Source organism: Mauremys reevesii, linkage group 24 (assembly GCF_016161935.1).
Source record: "Mauremys reevesii isolate NIE-2019 linkage group 24, ASM1616193v1, whole genome shotgun sequence".
NCBI lineage: Eukaryota > Metazoa > Chordata > Testudines > Geoemydidae > Mauremys > Mauremys reevesii.
The window spans coordinates 3,154,460-3,166,641 of NC_052646.1; the positions used below are offsets into that span (position 1 = coordinate 3,154,460).

General features: G+C 59.8%; 1 protein-coding gene across 2 annotated transcripts in view; it reads left to right on the plus strand.

Annotated features, from left to right (window-relative positions):
- The first annotated feature begins 574 nt into the window (after positions 1-574).
- The window catches only part of KIRREL1 (kirre like nephrin family adhesion molecule 1), an 83,199-nt gene continuing 71,591 nt past the window's right edge, over positions 575-12,182 (plus strand). The window contains exon 1 of one of the 2 annotated variants that reach the window (XM_039513242.1): positions 575-833. In XM_039513242.1, the coding sequence (XP_039369176.1) occupies positions 773-833 (61 nt within the window). In that variant the 5' untranslated portion in view covers positions 575-772. Of the gene's footprint in view, positions 834-2,086; positions 2,110-12,182 lie in introns of those variants that run through there. The other variant, XM_039513243.1, reaches the window with a different exon arrangement.

Sequence of the window (12,182 nt, forward strand, 5' to 3'; positions counted from 1 at the left end):
TAGCCTGAATCCCCCCCCCATCAATCACTCTCTGTGTCTCTGCCCCCCATGTAAAAATACCCCTCACCTCTATGATCCCCTCCCCCATGTCCTGGATTCCCCCTCGAGTCAACCACCCTCTGTGCCTCTGCTCAGAATCTGCCCCCCCTCGTAAAAATACCCCCACCTCTATGATCCCCTCACCATGTCCTGGATTCCCTCCCAAGTCAATTACCCTCTGTGCCTCTGCTCAGAATCTGCCCCCCCCCGTAAAAATACCCCCCACTTCTATGATCCCCTCCCAAGTCAATTACCCTCTGGGCCTCTGCCCAGAATCTGCCCCCCCATGTCAGAAATACCCCCCCACACGCACTTCTTTGATCCCCTCCCCAGGTCCAGAATCTCCCCCGCGTCCATCACCCGCTGCCTCCGTCCACAATCCCCCCCCCCCCCCTTGGCCCAAGTTGCTGGGTGGGTTGTACTGTGAGCCCCCCCCCCCGGCCCGGCCAGCTCCTCGGCCCCCCTCCCCCGCTCGCTCCCAGTGGTTCCTTCCCCGTTTCGCTCCATCCCCTCGCTCCATCCAGCGCCGCCACTCCGGAGCGGCAGCCAGAGCGAGCCCGGAGCGAGCCAGCCGGAGGCCCCTTGCGCCGGAGCCGTGGAAATGGTTTGGCGGCGGCGCTGAAGCCGGGCAGGGCGCGGAGAAGGCGAGAGACGCCCCCCAGCTCCGCGCACCGGACCCCGGATCCCCCCCTGCCCCCCGCACCCCCCCAGCTCCCGGGCCAAAGGCAGGAGCATGCGGAATCTGCGGCTCTTTCTGCTCTGGGTTGTGACTCTGGCTGACACGCAGTGCCAAGGTAAGGGGGGGGCTCCGCGCCCCCACCTCTTCTGTGTCCGCGGGGGGGGGGGGGGGCGAGTTTGCAAGTTGGTCGTGGGAGGATGGGCGAGGGCAGAAGGAGCGCGGGGGGGGAGCGAGATGGAAAATCCCCCCCGAACCCCACTTAAACACCCCCCCAATTCCTTCTGCAAACGCAGCAGCGGGGCCTGATCCTGGTGAAACTTCAGTGGCTTCCTGGAACGGCTCCTGATTGGGGGGGGGCGCTTCTTTCGTGGGAAATCGTGGGGAGGGGGAATTGCATCTTCTTGGATCTACAGCTGGGGGGGTTAAGGGGGAGCCGCTTCCAGTGTCCCCCCCCCCCCAGTGTAACACCGGTGGGCAGCCTTGGCTTCTGCCCTTTATTTGTGTATTTGTGTTGCTCGGAGAAAAGTTTGGTGGCCAAAGGAGCGGGGCGGGGGGGCCCGGAAGGCTGAAGGGGGGAACGTGGAGGAAGAAAGGGAGGAATGGCAGAGAGGAGAAGTCACACGGATGCCAAGGAAGGGGAGGAGAGAGCGGGACGGGGGAATGTGGGGGGAAGGGCAGGGGAGAGGCTGCGATTTCAAGTTATAAGGGGGGGGGGTCCGAGCCGTGTTTGTGCAAGTTCTGCGGGGCAAGCCCCTCGCGGGGTGCATGGGGGGGGCTGCTTTCCCGGGAATCCCCCCTCCCCCACGCTGGGGAGCGGCTCCCAGGCCAAACCGCTGGCTGGAGAACAGCTGGGACCAGCACTCCAGGGAAGGGGAGCCCCTGGCTGGAAAGCTCGGGAGTTGGCATTAAACCCTGCTCTGTGCCCGCTTGCGGGAAGCCGGGGGGGGGGGGTAGCTGGACTGGAGTCCCGGGTGCCCCCCCCCATCCGGACGGGGACCCTTCCTGGGATGCCTTGTGCTGATGTCGCAGCAAAGGGAAAAAAGGGGAATTTGTGTTTGGAGCAGGGGCGTCTGTCTGTGAGATGCCAGGGGGATCCCTCCCCAGGGGCAGGGTTGGGGGGGGGCTGGGGGTGGGGGGGGTGGTAGAGGCGGAAAGGGAAAGATTCCCCCGGCTAAAGGAGTAACTCAGCCTCCTTCTGCAGATGTCTCAGCTCCCCCAGGAATGCCTGAGCCTGGAGTTCTGGCTGATAAGGCTGCTGGGGGTTGTTTATCTAGCTGGTTGCAGGGACCTGTAGAGAGCTAGAAGATTCAGGCCTGGGCTTTCCTTGCAGACCGAGAGCTGAGCTGCCTCTCCGAGAAATGGAGGGGCCCCGCGGGGGCTCCCACTGGAAAGTAAGAAGGCCAAGCCCTGCCAGGGTGGGTGGGGGGCGCCGGGCCCAGGAACACGTCCCCCCTGTTCTGATCTTGCCTGGAAGGTGTTATTGCTGTTTGTCCTGTGGTCCCACCCAGCGGGCTGGTTGTGCCAGGTGCTGCGCAGAGACAGGAGAGACGGTCCCTGCCCCAGGCGCTCACAGTCCGAATAGGACATGACCCTTAGGCCCATTTTACAGAGGGGGCAAACTGAGGCCTAGAGAGACTTGCCCAAAGGCCAGCAGGCAGGCAGTGGCCGAGCTCTGCGTGCCCAAGTTCCAGGCTAGTGCCCCAAAGGCAAAGCTGGCCAGGCTGCCTCCTTCCCAGCGGCTGGCTGCTTGGTGGGCCCATGGGGCAAATGAGTTGGCTGGTTCTGGGGGTCTGTGTTGCGGGAACACCACCTCCTCTTGGGGCGAAATAGCCTCCACCGAATGGGAGCCTGAACTCCAGTGCGGGGCTGGAGCGGTTCCCCCCACCAGGGGATGAAACACCTCTGGTGGGCAGTTTGCAAAGGACCCTTGCCCAGCCCCCGTCTCTGTGCTCTGGATACAGAGGCCTCCAGTGCCTGCAGGTCCCTCCTGCTACAGCATTCATTTAAAGTGTGGGGGGGGGAGTGTTGCTAAGATGCTGGGAAGAAAATGAGACAACAGGGGTTTAAAGGGGGAAAAAAGCCTCTTACACTGAAAGATCAGGCGGGGTGGGGGGGCAGGGCAGGATAAATAGGGCTCATCCTCCACCCCCACCCCCGTTGCCAGACTCAGGGAACCACCGTGGGTCTTGACTTCAATTGAAGGAACAAAAGCTACAGTTCCCCCCCCACACACACCTAAACTGTGCCATGTGCATTTAATTGGAGGGAAGGTGGTGGTGGGAGGGGGGAGATGGTTGCAGGATTGAGGGAGAGTGAGCAGAAATATTTCCCTTTTTATGAATATAACTCTTGGAAACCAGCGCGAGGGGGGCAAATGGGCTGAATCTGATTTACTCCTGCGGCGGATTTGATCCCGAGGGTGGCTTAAATCCCTGCCTTAGGGAAGAATACCCCTGGGGAGGCGAATGGCTAAGCAGGGCTGGCAATTTAGGAAGCAGGATTCTGGGAAAGAGGAGGCTCGGGGATCCGTTTTCATTCCCTTTCGAATTAACACCCCTCCACCCCCGTTTTTCTCTCTGCTCCCCACTGCTCTGCGTGACACCAGGGGAGCCACTTGTGTTGTTTTTCCAGGGTTTGCGGGGTGTGCATGGGGATTCTTGTAAGTTTTTTTCTCTTGCCGACTACCTCCTCCTTCGGAAGCTGTTTGGATGGGTTACGGCTGGGGCAGGAGGGGTTTTCCTTCAGGGTTGTTATCAGGCAGAAACGGAGCAGGGATTGGGGGTTGCAGAGTGTTTGGGAAAACTGTGACCCCCCCCCACACACACTCACAGGAGATTTATATAAATGAGCTTTATAGATGGAGAAAGGGGTGGGGGGGGAAGTGCTGGAGTATTGGGGGGGAGAAAGGACGGGGGGGGATCTGTGCCATTCATGTGGTTTGAGCTCACGCACACACACACAAAGATGTTGAATGGGTTTCATCATTCTTCATTTCTCACTAAATAATTTTCTGTATCTTATCTAAATGAAACCCATTATTCTTCCCCCCAGTTCAATCACTCGCTGTGATTGTGCCTCAAATTGAAATATTTATTCATTTTCCGGGTGATTCTTTATCCCTTTCTCTCTGTGTGGGTCCCCCCCCCTTTTTTTCCCCTTCCTTTCAGGGAAGAGCAGCAAAATTGCAAGAGCAAAGACTACAGCTAATCAGGAGAAGTGTATGTGCTTCAGGAGGTGTGGGGTGTCAGCCCATGGGGGTGGGAAGTGGCTAGGGTAGAGTTTTGTAAGGAGGGGGTATACAGGGAGGTAGAGAGGAGGAGTGTGCTTCATATTGCATGGAAATATGGGGGGGGGGAGATGTGCTTCCCAAATCCCTCCCCCACCAGAAACACATGCATAAAATGCTTTGATCTTGCACCCCAGATGGCAGCTAGACAGAGGGAAGAGGGAGTGCTGCCACCGGCTGGCTTGCTCCATGCAACAGGGCGAGCTACAGTAAACTGGTTACAGATCCTTTGTCATGTGTCACCACCCGGGCACTTCACATCCTGCAAAGGGGAGGAGGAATTGGGAGTCCAGGACTCCTGGGTTCTATCCCCAGCTCTGGGAAGGGAGTGGTGGTCTAGTGGGTAGTGCAGGGTGGTCTAGGTGTCAGGACTCCTGGGTCCCTTTTCTGGTTTGCTATGTGTCTGTCTGGCCTGCTTTCCTTGCATTTGTAGGGCAGCCTCTGGGCTGTCTGTGAAATGGTGATAAACCCACCTGGGGGGGGGGGCTGGGAGGTCTTAGTCAAGGTGTGGGATCCCCTGCCAGAGACATCCGAGAAGGGGAAGGTTACAAAGAGCGCACACCCCCATTCAGCGTGGGGTTTGCCTTCTCCTCCAGTCCCAATGAACAAAGTGTTCCTGTGCCTTTAATCCCCATCCCATCCTTCATGACCCAGACCTGGCTTCCCATAGCAGGGACCAGGGAGCCGTCCCTGGCCTCAATTAGGACAGAATCGCTAGGACTGGAACATACCAGGATAGATGCTTGGCCACCGAGAGTGAGAAAGAAAGAAAGAGGTGGATACCTTCTATTTATCTTGTTGTTTATTCAGCTGTTTTCATCAGCTAGTGGGTACATTACTGGTGAATAATATTTTCATTATTCAGTCCATTTAGATAGATAGATAGATAGATAGATAGAGGGGGGTGTATGGGGATGGATGGATGGATGGATAGATAGATAGATAGACGGGGTGTATGGGGATAGCTAGATAGATGGCTGGATGCGGGGGGAGAGAGAGAAAGAAGGTGGATGGGGATAGATAGATACACATGTGGGTGTATCTGGCTGGTTAGATGGAGGGGTATCTATGGGGCAGTGTGTATTGCGATGGATGGAGCGGGATGACTGGCTGGTTAGATGACGGGGTGTTCCTAGGAATGGGTAGTTAAAGGGGTATATATAGGGATGGATCAGATGTTACAGTGCTGAGGGCAGTATAAGAATCTATATATGTTGTTAGATAGAGGGGTATTTATGGGGATGGATAGACAAATGGACAGAGGGGTGGGGGTGCAGATGGATGGACTGACGGACAGAGGGGTGAGGGTGCGGATGGATGGATAGAGGTTGGGGGTGTGGATGGACAGAGGGGTGGGGGCGGAGGGATGGATGGATAGAGGGTTGGGGGTGTGGATGGATGGATGGATGGACAGAGGGGTGGGGGTACATATGGAAGATGGAGGGACATGGGGTGGGGGTGCAGAGGGATGGGTGGACAGAGGGGTGGGGGTGAGGATGGACAGAGGGGTGGGGCGGAGGATGGATGGACAGAGGATTGGGGGTGAGGGTGGATGGATGGATGGACAGAGGGGTGGGCGGATGGATGGATAGAGGGTTGGGGGTGTGGATGGACAGAGGGGCGGAGGGATGGATGGACAGCGGATTGGGGGTGAGGGTGGATGGATGGACAGAGGATGGGGTGAGGATGGATGGACAGAGGGTGGGGCGGAGGGATGGATGGACAGAGGATTGGGGGTGTGGATGGATGGATGGATGGACGGGGTGGGGGTGCGGATGGATGGATAGAGGGTTGGGGGTGAGGATGGATGGACAGAGGGGTGGGGGTACATATGGAAGATGGAGGGACATGGGGTGGGGGTGAGGATGGATGGATAGAGGGTTGGGGGTGTGGATGGATGGATGGATGGACGGGGTGGGGGTGCGGATGGATGGATAGAGGGTTGGGGGTGAGGATGGATGGACAGAGGGGTGGGGCGGAGGGATGGATGGACAGAGGATTGGGGTGAGGATGGATGGATGGATGGACAGAGGGGTGGGGGTGAGGATGGATGGATGGACAGAGGGGTGAGGAGTGCGGATGGATGGATAGAGGTTGGGGTGTGGATGGACAGAGGGGTGGCGGAGGATGGATGGACAGAGGGGTGGGGCGGATGGATGGATGGACAGAGGATTGGGGGTGAGGATGGATGGATGGACAGAGGGGTGGGGGGCAGAATGAAGGATTGACCGAAGATTGGGGGTGAGGATGGATGGATGGACAGAGGGGTGGGGGGGCGGAGGGATGGATGGACAGAGGATTGGGGGTGAGGATGGATGGGTGGACAGAGGGGTGGGGGTGCAGATGGAAGATGGAGGGACATGGGGTGGGGGTGCAGATGGACGGATGGATGGACGGGGTGGAGGTGCAGACAGACAGACAGTGGGGCAGACGTGCGGATAGTCAGTCTCTCCCCTGGAGAAGCAGGCAAGGAGCCGGCAGGACATGTTTTCCAGACCTGTGCAGACGTCGTGCCTGCGGAGAGCTCAGGCAGGTCTCGGTCTCGGCCCCCCGTGCGCGTGGCTGCTGCGTTGCCGGTTCCCTCCCCCCCGTGCCAGCCGCCCCCCGGCGAGCGGCAGGTAAATATTGTCAGGGCTGCGCGGGCGGTAATAGCGGTTTGACTGCAGATTGATTAGTGCTGTGTAAAAACTCGGCGCCCGGCGGCCCCCCTCGCTCACCCACGCATGCCGGCTGCTGCCTGTGCCACTTCCCTGCCAGCCGCCCTGGCCTCCGGGGGCCCCACAGGGGAGCTGGGGGAATCGCTGGCATCGCAGCCTGGCCGAGGCATCGGGGGGATGGGGGGGTTATAGGGCAAACTCTGTGCTGGGGCAAGTGACTTCCCTTTCCTAGCATGGGGGCCATCACGGGGTTATGGGGCGAGCCCCCCCAAGACGGCTGAAGTCTTTAGGGACTGGAGAAATACAGTGCGGGTGGGGGGGGTCGGGTCGGGGAGGGTGGCCCCATGCGTGTCCGTCTGTCTGCTCTCTGTCTCCATATTCCCGTGTCCTAGCCTGCACTGCCGGCGGTGTGAGGGTTAAAGGATCATCTTGTCATGCCCAGTGTGGATTTCCTGGTGTGGGGGGGAAGCGATGCCCCACAGCCCGGCCCCTCTCCCTGGGGTGGGCCACTTATGGGGCACGCAGGCTGCAAACATTCCCATCTCCGTCTCCTGGCGGCTTGGCAGGGGCTGGCTGAGCTGTTCCCCGGCCCCCCTGCCGCCAGGACGTTGCTGTTCAGCTCCAGGACGCCCCTTTCCCCCATCCCTCTGCCCAACGCAGCAGAGGAAGAGGAGGAGGACGGAGGGTTTGGTCCCCTTGTCTTGTCCTCTATGTGTGAGCGGCACCAGGGCGGGTTTCTAGCTTCCTGCTGTCCTGTCCAGCCCCAATAACCTGAACTGACTCCCGGCGGGGGACCGCGGCCCTGTTCCGCCGGCTGCTCTGGAATTTGACCCTCGTGTCTCTGACTCCCACCCCCCAGCAGCCTCTGCGGCTGACCCACGGCAGGCCTGTCTCCCCCCGCCCCGGCACAAATGTGACACGCCACCCGGCTGGAACCATGGGCCCGTCTGCCTTCCCAGATCAATTCCATCCGCTGCAGGCACCCGGCTGGGCTCTGAAAGCAGCAGGAGGGAAACGCGGGGGCTGCAGGAGAGCTGGATTCCCTGGGGAGGATGTGCCGGCCCCGATTCACCAGGGCATAGCTGGGAAGGGACCTAGGTTTTCTGGGACCCAGATGAGAACCTGCCCACTAGGCTCTGCTGCCTCATGCAGAGGTGGCAAAGCCCAGATCCCTAGACCCTGGGGCGGGGGACGGTACGGGCAGTTGGGGCGTGTGTGTTGGGGGTCACGTGGGCGTGGCTGTGAAAGGCGAAGCGAAGCCCCTCCAGAAACCGGGCACAAGCCGGACTCCAGGCAGGCTGGGCACCGGCAAAGCAAAGCAGGGTTAGTGGAGCCGGGGGGAGGGGAGATGGAAGGCAGGGCTGGTGTGAGGATCCCTCTGCTCGGGGAAGTGAGCTGTGGGGCCCAGCTCCCTCCACCCTGTTCCATTTCAGCGGCTCAGGCCCGTGTCTCACTGCAAATGCAAACTGCCCCTGGGGATCAATGGGTGCTGGGCCCATCCATGTGCCTTGGACTGGGGGATCTCCCTGCACACCACAGCTGATCAGTCCTCACCTTCAGCCCCGGAGGCATTTTCCAGGTGGGGAAAGTGAGGCACGCAGGCGGGGAGTGATTTGCTCCAGGTCACACGGCCGGCCAGTGGCAGAGCTAGAAATGGAACCCAGGAGTCCTGGCTCCCAGGCCCTTACCCCAGAGCTGCGGAGGGAGCTCGGGCATCCTGGCCGCTCAGGCTCATTCTTAAACCTCTAGATAACCCTGCCTTCCCCCCAGAGAGCTCAGCGGAGTGGCTGGTCCCTGAGAACCCACTGCCAGCGCCCACCGAAAGGGCAGTAGGAAAAGCGAGAGCCTGCGATCTGGGTCCGAACCCCAGAGCTCTCTAGGCAAGTCTTAACGGGGTCCCCCCTTCGATTCTGCTCCAAACCTCCCCAGAGCTGGAGGGCGTCCCGGGCCAGCTCCGGGGCAGCCCTGCTCCCGGGAGACCGGCAGCCCCCGCCGTCCGGGACCGGCTGTGCTCTGAGGAGGTTTAAGAGCTGGGGTGCACGGTGGAGCCAGCAAGATGTGCTGATGCATTGTGTGTGGGGGGGGGGACCCATGACTAATGGCCCGTCGAACCGGCCACTCGCTCACTGCCCCCCAGGGATCCACGCGGCCCCGTTCATTCCGCCTCCTGGCGGGAGGGTTATTTGTTTTGATTGCACCTGACACCTGCCAGCACGCAGCTCAGCACAAACAGCCCGGCGGGGCCGGCTGCCCCTCACCCCCACCTCGCGGGGCTTTTCGTGCCGTAACCTCATCATCCGCGGCTGGCTGCAGGGAGCCCCCCCAAAGCTCCAGCCACCCATCCCCCTGGGCGGTGGATCTCCCAACGGTAGCTCTGCTGAGCCCGACACTGGGCGCTGCCTTTTGCACGCTCCACCGGCCTGCCGCCATCCGGCTGGGCCCAGCGCCCTGGCTGCAAGTGACTCTTGGGTAGGAAAGTCAGCAGCTGAGAGTAACAAAATCCACTTGCTGTAGAGACAATTCTCCCTGACTCCCGGGAGGGCAGGGTTAGAGCCCTCAGCCTCCCAGTCTAAAAACACAGGGCTTGCCCATTTGAGTTAAGGGTGCGCTCCCTCAGCTAGCAGCGGGAGCAGGCCTCTTATCCTCTCTGCGGGCAGCCACTAGAGGGTGACCTCCAAGCAGCCCCCGCTGCCACCCTCTCCCCACACTCCCTAGAACTGTGCTCCGTTCGGATCGTGCTTTGCGTTCCAACGAGCCGAGTGAAAAAAAACAACCTCCCCCAAGCAAAACCAGGCTGAAAGGAGCAAGATTCCCCCTGCTCTGGGGCTGAAGACACCCGCCCACGGAACCTCCGAGCACCGCAGGGTTTCCACCCTGAAGCTGTTGCCTGCCCCCCTGCCGGCAACACCCCCTTCCCCAGCTCTCTCCCCATGGGATGCTTCCCTCCCCCGCCACCCCAAGCTCCAGGGCTTCTCTAGGGTTCGCAGATCCTGCTGCAGATCTCTGCTCAGGACTCCCCGGGATCAGCCCTGCTCCTGCTGCAGAGCAGAGCAAGTGCGTGGTGTTAGCCCCCTGCCTTGTTCCTCAGGGCACTGGGGCCTTCAGCCCGACAGCTGTCGGGCAGCTCCAACCCTTGGGCTTCCGCACTGGCCCTCTGAACAAGCCAAGTCCAGTTAACGATTCCTCTGGATTCCAGCAAACGCAGCCGACCCTGATCCTCTTGCACAGTCGTCTGCAGGTGGGAAACTCTGCTCCCCCCAGCACACTCGGGTTTTGCACCATCTTTGCACTGTTGCAAATGAGCGATGTTGCGCCATTAAAGCCAGTGGAGATTATGCCATTGATTTCAACGGGAGCAGGGTTGAACCCTAAGACAGCTTAGTCTAGGTAGGAGACAGTGCGGTCTAGTGGCTAGGGCCCCTAAATTGGGAGGCTGGAGACTCGGTTCTGTTTGCAGCTCTGCCACTGACTTGCTGGGTGACCTTGGGCAAGTCACTTTCCCCCCTCCCTGTGCTCAGTTTCCCCATCAATTACCTGGGATACCAACGCAGGCCTTACTGTGTGAAATGCTGTGAAGCTGGTGGGTGCCTGCTCCTCCACAAGAGCTAAGCCCAGGTTGTGCTATTTATCTAGAGATGAATCTATCTAACGTTCGGGGTGCTGTAACCCCCGCTCTAAATAGCGTCTAGCAACTCTACGTGTTTGATCCATCCACAGTCCACCGCTGCGCACTCTGCAGAGAGACTCAGGATGAAAGGAAACCCGTTTCTGTCAGGGTGGGTGCATGCACAAAGTGCAGCGAACCTGCCTAACTCCCTGCAGCAGGAAAAGCGGCACCCGAGCTTAGAGACAGGCAATAGCCCAGATGTTGCCGAGTATGGGACAGGAGTGCGGATGACCCAGAAAAGGTTCCTGGCAGCGAGAGAATTCTTGGGAATCGTCTCTGCCAGGGAAGCGGTGGGATCCCTGTCGTTCAGGACACTTCAAACACGTAGCTGGAGGTTATTGCACAGGGAAGGATCCTTCGTCAGCTGGGGGAGACTGGGTCCATCAGGGCCATTTCTTCTCTGATTGGACACGCTGGTGCCCACGCCCCCTCACACCAGTCTGGCAGGAAAGAGCCATTAAAGTGAGTGGAACTAATATATTTTAGTCTGCCAGAGCCGCATGGAGGGGCCTTAGTGTCACTGAGAATCAGGCCCCCAGGCAGTTCCAAAGGCAAGGAGACCATTCAAAGGGTCCTCCACCCTCGCGTGTCAAGGCACAAGTTGATTGTTCGCCCTCCACCATCCTTGCGTGGCTGTGAAGTCACTGCTGCGCTCCACACCAGAGGTGGCTGCATTTCAGCAGTGGGTGAGCAGTCCCCATGCAGCATTGCTTCATGCTTTTAAATAGCTGCTGCGCTCCACCCCAGAGGTGGGTGTCTTTCAGGGCTGGGTGATTGATCCCTGGACAGTGTTGCTTTGTGCTGTTAAACAGCTGCTGCATCTTACCCCAGAGGTGGCTGCCTTTCAGAGGTGGGGGAAGCAATCCCAGCATGCAGTGCGTACTTTGCAAAGCGTGTTGGGGTTGTGAGATTGCCCTCACTCCAGGGCTTCTGCTGCCATAGGGCACAGGAGGCCGGATACCAGATGCAATGGCCCCCTTCTGCTGCAGCAAGCCTTTCGCTGGGGAATGGACTGGGGGCTCGGAAGTGGCGGGTGGGGACGGGGGGACTCGGAGCAGCCGGGATGGCTCAGTGCTGACCCTGTTGTGGAAGGGAGGATTAGAGCTAATGGACAGCGTGTCACCATGGCTGTGTGGGGGCTGACCCAGCAAATTCCATCCCCTGCCTTGAGTCAGAGATTTCTTGCTCTCCTGCCCATTTTAATATCCCAGGGAGCCTCCTTTCCCACCCAGATCCCCGGCACTCAGCCCCTCCCAGCCCCTGCACTCAAAGCCATTTAGGAAATTGGGACCCTGAGTGAGACCCGCTGGGACTCGCTGGGATTAAAGGGCTTAAATCCGGGGGGGGGGGGGCGGCGTTGGAGCCAACCAGCTCTCCAGGGTGAGGCCACCGTAGTTCCCCGCAGCAAGGGTGAGCTCGGGGGCTCTGGCCTTCACTCCCTCCCCTGGTCCAATGCTCTTGCTCGCTCGCTTCCCTGGCACTCGACCTCTTGTTCCCCCGGTCCGGTGCTCTTCCTCCCTTGTGCTCACCTCCCTGGGCTGGCGCGTGCGTTTGCCTGGGCTTGCCCTCTAGCTCGCCCCTAGGCTGGCGCTCCGGTCCATTGGCTCGCTTGGGGCTCTCTCACTCTCTGTCATTAGGCCCTGTTGTCAGTCCGGTGGGTGGCTCTGCAGCCTCTCCCGCAGGGCTGTGGTCTCTGCCTTTTGGCTGAGAGGGCAGGGGAAGAAACAAAGTCACCTCGGAGACCCAGTTTCTTCAGTAGAAAGGGGATCGATTGTGGCGAAGTGTGTGTGTGTGTTGTGCGTGTTCCACCCTCTGTTGGAAGGAGTCAGAAATGTCCCCCTATGTATCATAAGC